We start from the raw sequence: 16,355 nt of genomic DNA, 5'->3' as shown, positions 1-16,355 counted from the left end.
AATTAGAATTAGTGTTTGGATTGAAAACAATCTCAGAAATATATACACAATTAGTGTTTGGATTGAAAACAATCTCAGAAATATATACACAATTAGTGTTTGGATTGAAAACAATCTCAGAAATATATACACAATTAGTGTTTGGATTGAAAACAATCTCAAAAATATAAAAAACTTTTGTATGCAAATATGGTTAAATTTTGGCTTGTGTTACCAATTCAATTTTTCAGTGTTTATTCGGTCACAGGGTTTCGACCAGACTATGAATTGCTGATCTTCAAGAAATAAATGCAGCGCGCTAAGTTTCATTCTGTGAGTAGCCCCTGGAGCATTTTTTTGATTAGTGCTTTTGTGAACAAGAAACAATTAACAAGTGGTTCTATCCCATCTCTCCCCCCCCCCCCCCCCCTTTCCCCGTCGCGATATAACCTTCGTGGTTGAAAACGACGTTAAACACCAAATAAAGAAAGAAAGAAATTCTGTGAGTTCTAAAGATATTGTATCGATTTCGCTTTATGCGACTTGTTTCAGTTTTCCATTTCCCATGTGAATGTCAATTGCTTGCACCAATACAAAGAGTAAAGTAACTAAACTGTACTTTCAGTTGATAAACAAAATTAACATCAGCTGATGGTTTGTTCTGCAACACCATGTGGAAACTCCTCACCTCAATAAAAGTAAATCAGACACAAATGTTGGCATCACACCTTTTATTTCTTGTAAGTCAGCATGCTGCATGACTAAATCACACAACACAGGCACACCCACTACCACAACTACACTTAATCAACAAAGTAACAAAGCTCACAGACCCTCAGTATTTCATTAAATCAACGACACGTGTATATCTTTATATCTCTGATGAGACACACTTTGTGTCTGCACAGGTGTACGCTTGTTTCAGCGCACAAGTTGCGTTGAGTGCGCCGTTTTCAACAAAGCAACAACAAAATGTCCATGATTATACAAATCTTTTCATTCAATACTTCCAAATACTATCACTTGTATACTAAAACTTTCACACAAAATAAGTTTTTAGATACTAACACTTATTGCAACACCATTGAAACTGTACATGCTTTTCATCCTCAAAGTGAAATTCAGACCTGTTTACCCTAAACCCGAGGCAAGAGTACTTTTCCAAAAAGTTGAGTGTATTTTTCAAAAAGTTGGTGTACTTTGCAAGCAAAGCCATATGGGCTAGGGAAAATGTACGCGTGGGTGCAAACGTGTTTGTGTAAGAATAGCATGTCACTTGTGAACACCTTCAGAATTTAACTCCTTCCAATACAACAGGAATAAAACAATTTTATTTACCTGTCAGTTTATAGCATTATCATAATAACCAGTGTCTTCCAAACAGATTGATAATGAAAAGATGAAGTTCGTGAAATAACATCTGCGGTTGACAGTGGCAAGTTCATTTTTACTATCATCTCAGAAAACATTGCTTCAGCGCGGACTACAGCCTTTTCTTCTGGCAGGATTTGCTTTGCGGGAATGAACTTCATAATTCCTTGGCAGCAACCTTGTCCAGGTAAGTTTTGGAACTGCAGTGTCGTCCGATGTCATATTTCCCAGCATGGGCAACGGAGAAATCTGATTTATAATACTTGCAGTGTGCATGACTTTTTCCCATAGTAGACTCCACAATTCCTGGCTCTTTCTTATATTTCTCTAAGAAAATCTACTGCTTCTGCTGTTTAGACTTGGTACAGTCATCCAAAACTGGCACATTGTTCCTCTTCATTTTGCCACGATTGTCCAGACGATCGCACGTGCTAACAACTGAATAAGGTTTCCACAGCTGAAGACTCGCTGTCATGGTTATCTCCCTTCGACCGAAACCGGTATCAGTTGTACCATTCCGTAATCAGCACACCAACAACGGAAAACGTATTCTAGACTTTTTCTTATGCGTATTTTGTGCGTGTGTTGCGTATTTGCGTACTGATAATAATTTGGCGTACAAAATACGCCCAAATCGTACTGGTAAACAGGTCTGGAAATTTCACCTGATCATCCATGCTTAAAACCCAAAGTAATCCAACAAAAAATGTGTTTTAAATGTCAGCCCATGCACCCAGCGAACAAAACAATGTCACAACAAAATGATCATGAAAAATGTTCTACAAAATCCTTATCCAGGAAATGTTTGAATGGTTCAGGTAAATAAAATGAGATTTCTGCATGGCACTACCCGGTCAGGTCTTCACACAAGAGGCTTCTTTGCACCAGCATTGGCGAGCTTGTCAGCAGCTTCATTCCCCTCAATTCCACAATGACCTCGAACATGCATCTGAAACATAGGAATGTCCATACTACTGTAATTTTAACCCGATTGTTCTGATTACCATCTGTGACTGGCAACCATTAGCTAAGGGCGCAACAATTCATCACTATAATGCCCATCAGTAATTAAGTTGCTATTTCTGCTGTTTCAACTATACCCATCACATATAAAATCGCCGATCCAGCTGTCAAATGTGTTGCAACTTGGCCATGTGTGAACAAGCAAATCAGCTGACCAATGAAGAATAAACACATCTGATATGAGATTGGTTTATCAATAACAGCGGTTAAAAATACGTGTGCATGTGATACATTATGTCCATATATCAATGTGATGAAAAAAGACCATACAGTACGTACCCATTTGATGTTCATTCCCTTAATTTCTTGATCCAGCTTTTCAAAGTCCTCACGATTAATAACATCACCACCAGATGACAGTTTCCAGCCATTGCGCTTCCAGTTCAGAATCCACTTTGTAATTCCTGCAGAAACATGCAAATATATGTTCAATAAGGCTGATCTAAAATTATCAGTGTCAGGATCTCACAAAATAATGTTTTTCATTTACATCCCAAATAGTCAAAGTAATACATCTTTGGGGTTCATTGCTGAAACAATTTTTATAGAAGAGTAGACTTGGTCAACAATAACATTCCTGTACCTCCCAGTTGAGATAAACAATAGAGAAGTGCAAGTCAGGCTGATGTTATCTCAAGAGAAGAAACCTTCCGTTCGATTTCATCTGTGGTTGTACAGATAAGGGACTTCAGAAGAATCCAGTAACATGGTACGAAATCACTGAATCCTATATCTCCCACAAATCCAGAACTGCAGGGGCTGGGCATTTCTATCCACCACCGCACTCTGTTCATTCCAAGCAACAAAACTGATACACAACATTTTGTCTTAAAACTGAATAAGAAGAATGAAGTTTGTTAACATTACCATTAATGAGAAACTGGCTGTCGGTATGGAGGATGAGGTTCTTGATGCCCTTGACTTTTGCCTGATGCACTGCAAATACTGCCGCCTGCAGTAAGAAAGTGTTGGACAATTAATAATCCTACTCACTTACAATTGTTGGAGAGTTGGAGAAACACAACAAAACAGAACAATTTCCACAAAAATCAAGAAGCTTCAAAGATTTCAAAGAGCTCCACCAAGTTCATAGTTTTGTACAAGAAATACTACTGACTTTATGGAGACCACATACTCCTGCAGAGGATAACACTGGTTGTTTTAGCTATAAAGACCAGGACATTCAGTGTTCATCAATATCTGAAGAAGAAAAAAACTAAACGCAACTGACATCAAATGAATTCTTCTTTCAAAACAGTTTACCCACAACTTTAAGTTCTCTATTTGGTAACATGCTCAAGGAATTATCTCTGCCTGCATGTTTTGACTCGGTCCATATCACAGATGTATGCCATTGAAGGAACCCCTGCATTGTTACTCATCCTTCCACTCACCTTCCAGACCCCCAATGCTGATACCCTTTCTCCTAATAGCTAAGTATTCACTCACATGTATTTCAGCTCTGTTGTTCGTCTGGCGTCCTGGCAGACGCTCACTTGCATTACTGAAAGAAGAAAAAGAAACAGAACAAACCTATACATATAATCCAGTAAATTTACTACATGCTATGATTTGCAGCTGCTGACACATGGGGGGGGGGGAGGGGGGGGGGCATGTGCATGTGTAAATTGCATGCGACACACCTGCAGCATTTGATGGATGTAACACTGCCGGTTCAGCGAGATGGCAATGTTAGTCACATGCTATGTTTTACAGCCTACAGGGAGAAACAGTGTGCACATAATCCACAACCTTCATCTTTGACACAGAAAATAGCACTTCGTCGTCAGTCACATACTGGATGCATAAAGCTGATAAGTCACAAACAAGTTAGTGAAGAGGAAATCATTAGGTTTTCTGACACTGAATCATATCACACATTGACACTCGCTCAATCACTCCTTTAGTGAACAATGAAATTACATATTTTAGGTAGGTCAAGGCCACAGAGTTATTTGTCTAACTGTAGCTCAAAGGTCTGGCCAGTGCAGGAGGCATTTAAATGACCAGATGCCGAACCTTGCTTCCTCTATAGCGAATGGCAATTCAAAGGGGTTGCTCTTGGGGCAGGGAGGGGGATAAAATGAGGTACAGTGAAACCCCCCTTTTAAGACCTCATAAAATCTGAGAAAATCAGGTCTTAACACTTTCGCGACGGGAGGTGACTATATTAGTAATAGCGCTGCAACGCCCACGGACGGGAAGTGACTATTTTAGTATTAGACATACAAGGTACACGACTCGTGATTGCTTCCCGGTTTTTGAAGCTTGCAGTAAATTGAGTTGTTTCCCTTGACACACTTGGTGTGCCCTTCCGCCATATGCAAAATTAGCCTGGTTTGTGCGGTTTTTTCGAGAAAAAAAATGAATCGAAGGCGAGCCTTGTCACGGGAGGAGATTCTCCGGATGTTGGATCTTGAGGACCCTGTAGATCATGATTCCGACGTGTTGTTTTCGCCTCAAGAAAGCGATAATAGCAGTGATATTGAACAAGAAACAGTCCTGTTGTTGCTGCTAGTATGAGTCGGCAAACTACACGTGTTAGGGTGGTACTGCATGAATCTTCGAATGTGTAGTTGCAAGGGGGGCGTGGCAGCACTGATAACAATGGATGGCTGGAGCCTAATCCTTTTGGAAATGTTCATAGGTGTACAGTTGGGACTTTGTTGTGAAAATGTGACTTATATTCAATATGGATTACCTAGACATCATTTGGTGAGTGTTACAGTTTTGTTTCATTTGAGTCAGGATGCTGTGAGTGAATGCGGGATTTGCTTGTTTTTTTCTTTGTACTGTCTCCTTATTTCTGTGTAGAATTTTAACAATATTTCAGCTAATTCATAGGTTTTACACCTTGTTTGGTTATAAAATTATTTATAATACTTTCTGTTAAAAAATAACTTTTAAAAAAGCAGTGAAAAAGAAAACACACACAAAAAAACGTTAAAAAACACAAATTATCCCCCTTTCACCCCCCCTTTGCTAAAACAAATCGCGTGACAAACTTATAAATAGCACGACTGAACTGGGCATCCATTTTTTAATTAGTACACAAAATTTGGTGGTGATTGGACTTAATTCAAGCTTGCTAGACAGATTTCTTTACAGTTACTGTTTTTTGGGAAGTTTCTTGGTGGCAAGCTTGGGCAGGCAGGACGTTAACGCCGTGGCAATGCTAGTCACAATAGTGTTAAAAAGGAGGGAGTCTTAGACTAAGACTGGGGGCTAATTTACATGTTTTGAACAGAAAATCTTTAAAAAAATCAAGTCTTAGAAAGGGGGAAGTCTTAAATTGGGGGGTCTTAACCCTTAGGCTGGTTGTCGCGACATATGTCGCGCTACTTTACGTATACTGTCACCTGGTTGTCACGACATATGTCGCGCTACTGGCTCAGTCTGTTTGGTCGGTTCCGATTACCTCCCATGGATGCGAAAACCTAAATGTCCGTTTTTCTTTATTTTCCTCTCTGTTAATTCACCAGTGGCTATGTAACATGTGTTACAGAATTGCACCAGTGTACGGGTTAAAAGGGGGGGTTCCACTGTCTCTTCCATTGTCTTGGTCCAATGCGAACATTTATGTTCACAGCACTCACTCTGGATGCCTTGGTCCCCAGTAGACCCCAATACCAGCCTTGGCTGTGGCGAAACCGTTGTCTGTGGAGCATCCGTCTGTGTACACTGTTGTCCCTTCATAGTCTGCAAACGGAGTACCTGCAATACATTTGAAAATATAGATTAAATCTCCTTTACGTTCTTGTCAACAAAGGATTAATGTTGGAACACATACACTTAGTGTTTTACTAACTCTCAAATTGACAGACATCATTTTACACATGTACTGCTAACTATGATTTTGACCTATATGTAACTGATAGCAAAACGCACAATGATCCACCTTTGGAAACAAAAGCCATTCAAACAGGATTGAGTATTTCAGAGCCAATTTCTTAGCCCTATAAAAACTGTTATGGTTCATAAGGAAACCAAGAACAAACAGGGAGACAGCAGCCGCCAGACTCCATCACAAACAGAACTCTGAAATTCACAGGTGTGACCTACGTTTGAGAAACATCAAGCTTCAAATAGCTCGTCACGCTCTCAAAGGCCGACCACTCTGCAGAGCCTGCTGTGAAGGGTGACGATAGTCTCCCTGTCACATATAAATAACACATAGTTTTGAGTTTTGACAATGTAATGTTTCAAAAGAAATGCTTGCATGTACCAATAGCTATAACAATAATTATTTATAAAGCCCTGGTTAGCCCCCTGCTGCTTTCTGAAAAAGAATAAACAAAATTGGGGGGACTCATTGCAGGTGAAGCCATCAATAAGTAAACTATTCCTACAAGTAAAACACTGAGAAAAACCTTGACATAGTGCAAAATTCTGTCTTTTCCACCAAACAAAAGCAATTCACCTGTAAACCCACAGTCGGTACCTCCAGAAGGGTCCAGTTTCATCGTTTTTTGTTTTTTGACAGGAACATTTCCATCTCCACCTTTAGCGTCATTCCAACTCCCTCCTGCTCCACCCAAAGAAGTGTAATCGCTGTACGACCTCTTCAGGTGGTCTTTCACTCCCCCTGTTGCTGCAAACGCTGCCTTAGCTGGTGTGCTACCGCTGGAATGCAGAGAGCCCGCCAACTGGTCAATCTGTGAGCTGAGATTTTCGACACCACCCAACAGCTGCTCTGCAGTTGCTCGCAAAGCCCTTGCCGTGGCTCTCAGCATTCCAATGGCTTCGAATGTCAAGGCCCCGTCAGGGCTGGTCTCCTGGCTTGCTGGTGCTGACGACGCTTTGCGAGGCTGGTATGGAGTCGAGGGGGTGTTCTGACTGTTGTCGGCATGAGAAAAAGGTGGGGGGCTTCTGGCTTGGTCAGTCCTGCTGGCTGTGGAGTCTTCTGGACATATGCATATAAATGTACACCAATGAATATGGAAACATATAAACACACACTCACACACACACATACCAAAACACACACACATTCACACAAACAGATACACAAATGCATACACATAAACTCTAACAAAGTGCAAACAATTACAACACTGACATTATGCCCTTTTCAAGAAAACTGGTCTAGGATTTCCCCCTCTTACAGTTAGTTTATCCAGCACACTGATCACCCTTTCTTGTTGGAGGGAGGGGGGGGGGGGGGTAAAAATACTGTGAAAATGAAATTGTGTGGGTGCCCAGGTCACATGTCTTTTCTGCACTCTTCCCATCGTAACGCTGCGTGCATTATTATATGACCTGAGAATGGTCCATTACCTCTCGTAGTAGTGCTCGTTGTACCCTTCACAAACTCCCATGCCTCTTCTTCTGTGGAAAATTTCTTGTAGACGGCATTTGTGTACTTCTTCACTGAAGCTTGACAGGAAGGCCTGTAATGAAATGCAATAACTTATTCAATGTGCAACTATACTGCTGTTTTAGTTGCTCTCTCGGTGACTCTCAGGTCGAACTGACAGTGAAATAGATTAGAATGTAGCCATACTGCTGTACACAGAAGTTTGAGAAAGAAGCATAAAAGGAAATTAAAAAAACTCATTTCCTCTTTGCACGGATATAATCAAAACCACAAACCAACATCAGAACCTCTAAATATGTCCTGCTCAGGCACTCTAGCTGATCTAAAAATCATTTAAACATATATATATATATATATACTAGAATGAATACCCGCTTCGCCGGGTACCCGGCTTCGCCGGGAAGAAGTAGAGCCGAATGATACCCTTTCTTTCTTTCTTTCTTTATTTATTTTCAACCATTCAAGGTTATATCGCGACGGGGGAAGGGGGGAGATGGGATAGGGGAAAGGGGGGAGATGGGATAGAGCCACTTGTTAATTGTTTCCCGTTCACAAAAGCACTAATCAAAAAATTGCTCCAGGGGCTTGCAACGCAGTACAATATATGACCTTACTGGGAGAATGCAAGTTTCCAGTACAAAGGACGTAACATTTCCCACAAACTGCCTGACCAAAATCTTTACAAACATTGACCACACTTCACACAAGAAACACCTAACAAGGGTAAAAGGAGAAACAGAACCTGCCAGTCGCCTCCTACGACATGCTGGTTAGCATTGGGTAAATTCTTTCTCGTCCCAACCAATATGGGACTCCCCCTAACCCGCGGGGGGTGAATGATACCCGGCTTCGCCGGAAAGAAGTAGAGCCGAATACCCGGCTTTGCCGGGTACCCGGCTTCACCGGGAAGAAGTAGAGGAATACCCGGCTTCGCCGGGATGAAAGCGTTGTGGACAGTGAACTTCTGAAAATAGTAACGGGAATATCCGGCTTCGCCGGGATGAAAGCGTTGTGGACAGTGACCTTCTAAAAATAGTAACGGGAATATGGATTGACGCCACACGAAGGAAGGGAGATAAACACAAAACACTGGAGAAGATAAGGAAGAGTTACTGGGAATGGATCTGGGAAGAAGAACAGAAAAACCAAAATCGGTTCAGCGCTGCGCGCTGAGAGCACGTGTTGAAACTTCTCATCGACCAGGTTGTGTCCGGGGTCTACCTGAATATGCCCACCAAATTTGAAGCAGATCCATCAAGAACTTTGGCCGTGCATCGCGAACACACACACACACACACACACACACACACACACACACACACACACACACACACACACAGACAGACACAAGTCGTATAGATATGTTATGAAATCTTCAGGGTCTTTTTCCCATAGGGAACTAAACACTACAGTACAGTTTGATATGTTGAAAAGATAACTTTAACTTGACAAGTTGCTGTCTTTTTCACACACACACAAAAGTTGGTGCCCTTTTCATCTAATCATGTCAAAACAATTTAGATTCTTCTGTGGAATATCAGCACTTATTAGCTTGAAAACAGTTTGATGGTTGTGCTTAAAACATGCCTGGAACATCTCGGTCTGTTGCTTACTATACAATGTTACATGTACAGCATGTTTAGATGTATTACAGACACAGCTCTTTACCATTTGGAGGAACCTTTGTCAATGCCTGAATTGAGTACAATTACCTGTCAACAGTTTCAAGAATAATAAGCTTTTGAAAGTGATTCTGTGGCAGGGTGTAAAATTGAACCCTTTACAATAGTGCATGTTGAAAGAAAGGCTCTTAATAGGTTGACATTCTTTCAGTATGCTGTATGGAAACAACTTTCTCTGTTATAAGCTTCTAAATGTCCGGAGACTTTGTTTTTTGAAGTCTATGGATAGTGTCAGCATTGAAAATAAATTTAGATAGCTGCCTGCTCATTTACTGTGTCCATTGTATCCCCCCTACACACATAACCAAACAAGCTCATCCCCCCCCCCCCCCTCACTTATTAAATAGTTGTTTCTTTCTTTCTTTCTTTCTTTTCTTTATTTGGTGTTTAACGTCGTTTTCAACCATGAAGGTTATATCGCGACGGGGAAAGGGGGGAGATGGGATAGAGCCACTTGTCAATTGTTTCTTGTTCACAAAAGCACTAATCAAAAATTTGCTCCAGGGGCTTGCAACGTAGTACAATGTATTACCTTACTGGGAGAATGTAAGTTTCCAGTACAAAGGACTTAACATTTCTTACATACTGCTTGACCAAAACCTTTACAAAAATTGACTATATTCTATACAAGAAACACTTAACAAGGGTAAAAGGAGAAACAGAATCCGTTAGTCGCCTCTTACGACATGCTGGGTAGCATCGGGTAAATTCTTCCCCCTAACCCGCAGACTGTTTCTTCTGTCTAAATGGAACTTTTGACTCTGACAACAAATTCCTGCTGTAACTAAACTTATAAAGTTTTATTGAGTGATGATACTATACATGCCAGGCACTTCAAAAGCAAATAAAATGCTTTACGTGCATTGCTTCAAAAAATTCTACCTTCAGCCACAGGACAGCAGACCAACCTTACTTCTACAGTTCTTACCAGTCTTTGTAAACACCAGGTCTGAATCCCTTTTTCACCCCGTAAAATGGCATAATATGCTTTGTTCTTGAAGGCAAAATTATATGTATACACAAAGATCAAACTCAATAACGTCACGCTAGAAGGTTATCTAGTTGTGGTTCTCTTGCACGGTTGCTACTTTCGTTCGTCATCCGGAACACGTTTGTGCATTACTTCCCTTTGCAAAAACCGGAAGCAGACCTTTCTGCTGTCGCCATTGCGAGAAGGTACATGGTGGACTACAAACATGTAGTTTTAAATCGCTAGGAATCACAAAGAAAACATCAGAATCAGATAATAGTATTAGTTATCAATAGAGAAAAGATTTATAATTTTATCCTGCATACATGTAATTTCTGATGTTTTGCTATAGTAGTGATTTACATGGATTGAAACGTAAGTGTAGTGTTGTATCATTGTAAACAGAAACTAGCAAGAACCATGCTTGTACTATTTGTATGTCAGGACAGAACGATGTTTGTTGGATTTGCGAACTTGTTACATTATAGTGACTGACTGTAGCCCTTTTCTTTTGTTTCAGATGTACTCAGCGAGTGCAAAAATCGTTAAGCCCCAGGGCGAAAAGCCCGATGAATTCGAGTCTTCTATTTCTCAGGTGAGAACACCTTCCCCCTTAATATTTTTACGGTATAAATATTACACCAAACTAAATATGTAGGTTGTACTTATATCATGTAGAGATATTGCAGATTCAAGTAATCAGGCAGTCTACTGGTCCGGACTGTTCAACACAGCAGCAAGAAGACCAGCTGGAGTTGTACACTATATCCACCTTGTGTACAGTGAACTTTTAAGACTCTTTTAGATGCGCACACCCAAAAAACGTCACGTTGATAGTCGTCGTCGGCTTCTGTGGCGCACCCGCCAACCACCAACCCAGGCGGGTTATCCAGATCCAGATTGAGGCTTTGCACATTGCATTTGCTTGAATTGCAACATTTGTGTTTATCCCCGAGTACGCTAGTGAGACAATGACAAAAGGTGACGTTTTCATGTCAGTATGTCCCAAATGACATCACCAGTACATTTTTCATTCTATCTAATCTGTTTTCGTTCTATTTTTTCTAATAACATGCGTTAACAATTGATTGCCAACTGGAATGGAAGAGCACAAAAAGTGTAACTTGATATGTAGTTTCTCTAGAGGGAAAAACATCTTCCACTTTCATGTCAGTGTGTCCCATGCAACATACATTTGCCAAACAGCTATGTGTAAGTAGATTATTTGTTAGTGGCATAGAAAATACTGATCAACAATCAAAGTCAGTGTTCACATTCATTTTCTACCTATTTCTTATTTGTTTATTCTTTTGGCAATGGTGAAATGTCAGCAATCGTGTGTCATTCGGGACAGTAGACATGACACCTGACCTTTTGTCACTGTCTCTAGTACAAGGGCTCAGCAGACTTTAATTGTGTGTCTGTGTGTGTCTGTCTTTCTCCACTTAACAGCTTATTGCTGGGAAACTACTGGGCGCAGTTCGTTCAAAAGTTGATACACTAACTTGATAATAGGTCCGATTGATCGTATTAAAACTTCATAATGTTACCTGGGACCTAAATGCGAAATAAACCACAAAAAACCGACTTGGCGGTGGGAGGAATTCGCGGAGCCACAGCCGAACTCGTCACACATTGACGAGAAATATAGCGTCATAAAAAGATTACGTCACGGTCAACAGTCTTTGAGTCGTTTGACGTCTTTTTCTCTTGCGCGGTGTGTGTGTGTTCATTTTGTGCACATGTGTTACTGTTTGTGTGTGTGTGTGTGTGTGCGCGCGTGCATGTGTCTGTACTCGTGTGTGTGTGTGTGAGAAAGAGAGAGAGTGTGTGTGTGAATGTGTGTGTGCATTTTCACTGTGATCAAATAAAAGAAAGGCCAGTCACCACGCACATCCTCGGCTCGCATGCAATGTATTTATATAGCAAAGGGAATGCCTGTAATTCACACAGATCAATCACTTGGTCTTAAACATGCACAAGACAAAAACGTTCATACTGGGGGAGCGAGCCAGTCTGAAGAGTACTCTGGTCCAGCGCGAGCGTTTTTTATTCTTTTGTTGTCTGCTGTCAGTGACAGAGTATTCAACCACTGTGGTGGTAATCAACATGTTTAGCCCAGTAAGCGGTTCGTTGTCATACCAAATGAAACTCGAAATGTTTACTCTTCTGTCAGTTCCAGGCGGTTAATAACTTAATTCAGGAGTTAGCCAAGCAAGAATCTCTCAATTTGAGTTTGACAGTGTTGTGACCTTTGCTGTCATACGGATTTAATCTCTAAACTTTCAACTGTATTTTAGTATGTGATTGTGAGGTCAGTACGAATTGGCTATTGGCAAAGATTTATGTATCCAGGCACTCCAGCCCTCTAGAGAAAGAAAAAATGCAACTAACTCAGTAACTGATGACTGATGCACTTTTTTGTTATACTTACAGGCTCTGCTGGAGCTGGAGATGAACAGTGACCTGAAGGCTTCTCTTCATGAGCTGTACATCACTGGCGCCAAGGTAAGTTGATGCATTTTTTAACAGTACGTTATAGGAGGACCTGAGCAGACAGTAACATTTCTCTCGCTGTCCGGTCTAACAATATATATTTGTGTGATTGATAGGAAGAAGAATAGTGGTCACCTCCCTTCACCCGTTCCTGCAATTTCTCAACAGTGTTACACAGGAAGATATCTCTCTTGGTACTTCAAAACATGTGGATAAAACAATGGTGAAAGTTGTTGAAAAATCCCTCGTAACTTTATGATTTTCCGTAATTTTCAAGGCCCTAGCTTAACGGTTGTTGTTGAAATCAGCACTAAAAGGCACCTGTGTAGCTGGTAACCCAAGCTTTTCTCACTGTCGGTAATGTCGGTAAAAGGGTAGTGTTTCGAGAATCCAATGTCTGTTCCAGGATGGGTTTTCTCGCCTTTGTTTTTTGTGGTTTTTTTGTGGTCATTGACGCATGCTTTAGCGAAACCTGGACCCCAGCCTATTTGAGTTTGTTTTTTTCAAGTTCCCCAGCCTGCTAAAGTTTTATACCAGTCGAAAAAGACAAAAATGTATGACCTACTGCTTTTTTTGTAACCAGGATGATTAATACGGTTTATACATGTAAATATAATAAATCCAAATCCAATTGTCCTATTGTCTTTTGAGTGTGGGAACGTTATTGCTGTGCTGTGCTTGTATTATGTGTGTTTGTACCAGCCCTTTGTGTTGTGTGTGCAGGAGATTGATGTCCAGGGCAAGAAGGCCATCATTATCCTGGTGCCAGTTCCCCAGCTGAGGGCGTACCAAAAGATCCAGACACGTCTCGTCAGGGAGCTGGAAAAGAAATTCTCTGGCAAGCACGTCGTCTTCATTGCCCAGGTAGGTTGCAGTTGCAAGTTTTGGGAAATAAAATTTAGTTGTGTGTTTATACGAGATCATGAAACCTTGTCAAATGTCTTCACAGGAAGGTGTTTTCACTTGCAAAGTTTTCTCTTTTTTGTGTGTAGAATTAGAAACTGTTTTTGTGCAGTATCTGTGCACCGTGAGCAGATTTTGTGAAAGGTAGCCTTCACATCTTTTAATTTTAATCATTTCCTGTACTTCAGAGACTCGCTAGATGTTGAGAACCATTGCCCACTGTGCTTTTGGGGAAGTAGTTGAATATGGTGTCATTCTTTAAAACAAAATTGACTTTATAGTTTTATTTTGTGTTTCACAGAGACGAATCCTGCCCAAACCAACGATTAAGAGCAGGAAGAAGAACAAGCAGAAGCGTCCCAGAAGGTAAAGTGTTTTTCTACCATACCGATTCATTAGAGCCCCAGCTACCAACTCCCACCAGCTTTTTCTGTCCTTTCCGTAACTGTTTGTCTGGTAAAGAAATATGCGGAACAGATCGCTCTATTTTTATCCCACTCTTTCCTAAAATGTTGTTGGTGGTGATATAGGCAACTGCGATGCTTGTTACTGATAGCCACCTCAGCTACTTACATCATGCATATTATCTAAAGCTCAAGTTATTATATTTTTGTGACGTGAAGAGGACTGCTGTATTTAAAAAAAAAATTAGTTCTCCCACCTTGAGTCTTAAGTTTGTATTCATGTTAAAGAGTTGAAACTTTCCAGTCTTCACCCTGGCTGATGTTCTATGAATTTAGCCTTGTGGAGTTCTGTAAAGATATTCATGTGTACATTTACATTGTTTCAGTTTAGTTATAAGTAGCGTGAGTTTCATCAGCAGTTGTTACGACCTCATGCCAGTTTCAATCTTTACTGACATAATTTTGTTGTATTTCTCAGTCGCACTCTGACCATGGTCCACGACAACATCCTCGAGGACCTGTGCTTCCCCGCTGAGATCGTGGGAAAGAGAATCCGCATCAAGCTGGATGGTTCTCGTCTCATCAAGGTACACCTGGACAAAAACCAGCAGACCACTGTGGAGCACAAGGTGAGCTTCACTTTATTTTGTTTCTGTAAAAGAATGTAAATTTGTTGTCTGGTAACTATCGTGGGTGTGTCTTGGCTCTTGGCAAAATTGACACTTTTTTCATTTCTTTCTTGTTGGCTCACGTAAGTGTAGCCTATGCGATCGTAACTTTGTCTGTCTGTGCGTGCGTGTGTGTGTATGTCTGTGGTAGAAACTTTAACATTTCCGAGTCTATGTGTGAGTGGTTATCCAAGACTATGGATAAAGCTCGCATAAGATTACGTCACGGTCAAAAGTGTTTGACGTCAATTAATGCATCATGACTGCATGCCTCCCTGTAGTCTTTCTCTCTCGCGTGGTGTGTGTGGTCTCGGTCATTGTTATTTTGAGCGGGCCGAGACTATTTGGCAGTCGTGTCCCTGTAAGTAGGCTACATGCAGACACAGACAGATCTAGATCTAGTGTCTCTCTTTCTTGCACAGTCGTCACCTAAGCTTACTGTGTGTGTGGGTGTGTATGTGTGACGGAGTGATTGAGTTTGTGTTACTGTTTGTCTATTTCTTACGTGAGCCTTGAAGGCTTCGCCTCTTGTGTGTTATCGTTTTGTGTATTTCTTGTATACGCTTCTTAGTGACTTTAGATTCATTCTACTTTTTGCCAAGGGTACTGTTGTGTGTTGCTGAGAATTGACTTGCATGTGTGTAATTTGCCTGTGCGTTAAGTCAAATCAGGAAGAGGATTGTCAAAGTAGGACGAGTGCAAAAAGTAAGGGACATTCAAATAGGGACATTCACCGATAGTTTTTATCCTTATCTGATTACTCACTGCCTCTGCTCGCCACATCCTCTTCTTTCTTTGACTTCAAGAAATAAATTGTTGTGTTTGAGCATTAAAGCTCTTTCGTTGTCCCTTGCTGGTGTGAATTTTCTTTTTGAAGTGTTTGTGCCTCACAAAATGTATTGTTGTTTATCACTTGCACTCACAACATTCCACGGAAACCATGTTGATCATACGGTGGAGGCCAGAGTGTCGTACTGTGATTGATGCTGACAAAACAAACCCTGCAACTAATTTGATTTGTCTTTCTGTTTGCAGGTAGAGACCTTCTCTGCTGTCTACAAGAAGCTCACAGGAAAAGACGTGAATTTTGAATTTCCAGAATGGGTCTTGTAATTCTCGCAATGAAAATGTAAAAAAAATAAACACTTCAAAGGGATTTGTTGTTCTAGTCTGATTTTGTGCTAAATAGAGAAGTTTATGTAGTGTGTAATCCTACATCACCATGTTACTTACAGCACTCGTACATATGCACAGCGACCAATAAATACAAGGTTCACATGCAATAACACTAGTCCATCAATCCATTTCATTCCTAATGTAACAATGTTGAACTACAGGGACACTGATGTGTCTGTTGTAGGGTATGCAGACAAGCAACAAGGAATTTTTGCTTAGTAGACTTGGCGTACCCCCGTTAACTTTGTGGCTGTGACGAATTGTAGTCAGGCTCAATGTCATATCTTAATAATATTATGCCCCAGGAATCAGGGGGGGTGGGGGGGGGGGATGTCCAGAAGGATAAGGTAAAAAGTCCTGTGAGGA

General features: G+C 40.8%; 2 protein-coding genes across 3 annotated transcripts; one reads left to right on the top strand and one right to left on the bottom strand.

The window, feature by feature from the left end:
* Window positions 1-695: 695 nt before the first annotated feature.
* LOC138966610 (ribonuclease H1-like) lies at window positions 696-10,474 on the bottom strand. 2 transcript variants are annotated; one of them, XM_070338892.1, is made up of 8 exons: window positions 10,301-10,474; window positions 7,651-7,763; window positions 6,794-7,276; window positions 5,970-6,087; window positions 3,823-3,877; window positions 3,241-3,325; window positions 2,653-2,777; window positions 696-2,299 (listed from the first exon to the last, which is right to left on the bottom strand). In XM_070338892.1, exons 1-8 carry the CDS (start codon window positions 10,351-10,353, stop codon window positions 2,213-2,215), a joined length of 1,119 nt encoding a protein of 372 aa, XP_070194993.1. In that variant the 5' UTR covers window positions 10,354-10,474; the 3' UTR covers window positions 696-2,212. The 2 variants fall into 2 exon arrangements, with proteins under 2 accessions (XP_070194993.1, XP_070194994.1); XM_070338893.1 differs by having other exon boundaries at window positions 6,794-7,273.
* A 6-nt stretch (window positions 10,475-10,480) lies between these two features.
* On the top strand, window positions 10,481-15,969 carry LOC138966611 (small ribosomal subunit protein eS7-like). The gene is made up of 7 exons (XM_070338894.1): window positions 10,481-10,548; window positions 10,863-10,937; window positions 12,779-12,850; window positions 13,562-13,702; window positions 14,043-14,107; window positions 14,624-14,774; window positions 15,849-15,969. The coding sequence occupies exons 2-7, from the start codon at window positions 10,863-10,865 to the stop codon at window positions 15,924-15,926; spliced, it is 582 nt and encodes a 193-aa protein (XP_070194995.1). The 5' UTR covers window positions 10,481-10,548; the 3' UTR covers window positions 15,927-15,969.
* Window positions 15,970-16,355: the final 386 nt, after the last annotated feature.

Source organism: Littorina saxatilis, linkage group LG5 (assembly GCF_037325665.1).
Source record: "Littorina saxatilis isolate snail1 linkage group LG5, US_GU_Lsax_2.0, whole genome shotgun sequence".
NCBI lineage: Eukaryota > Metazoa > Mollusca > Gastropoda > Littorinimorpha > Littorinidae > Littorina > Littorina saxatilis.
This window is presented reverse-complemented; position numbering and strand designations above follow the sequence as displayed.

Bases quoted from the DNA above. Each gene is read 5' to 3' on its own strand.
- LOC138966610 (XM_070338892.1), bottom strand. From the start codon at position 10,353: ATGCCATTTTACGGGGTGAAAAAGGGATTCAGACCTGGTGTTTACAAA. The intron at 7,277-7,650 runs GTAATGGACCAT...GCATATGTCCAG, and splicing joins AACGAGCACTACTACGAGAG to AAGACTCCACAGCCAGCAGG. The intron at 3,878-5,969 runs GTGAGTGCTGTG...TTCTTCTTTCAG, and splicing joins TGGGGACCAAGGCATCCAGA to TAATGCAAGTGAGCGTCTGC.
- LOC138966611 (XM_070338894.1), top strand. From the start codon at position 10,863: ATGTACTCAGCGAGTGCAAAAATCGTTAAGCCCCAGGGCGAAAAGCCC. The intron at 13,703-14,042 runs GTAGGTTGCAGT...TGTGTTTCACAG, and splicing joins ACGTCGTCTTCATTGCCCAG to AGACGAATCCTGCCCAAACC. The intron at 14,108-14,623 runs GTAAAGTGTTTT...TGTATTTCTCAG, and splicing joins AAGCAGAAGCGTCCCAGAAG to TCGCACTCTGACCATGGTCC.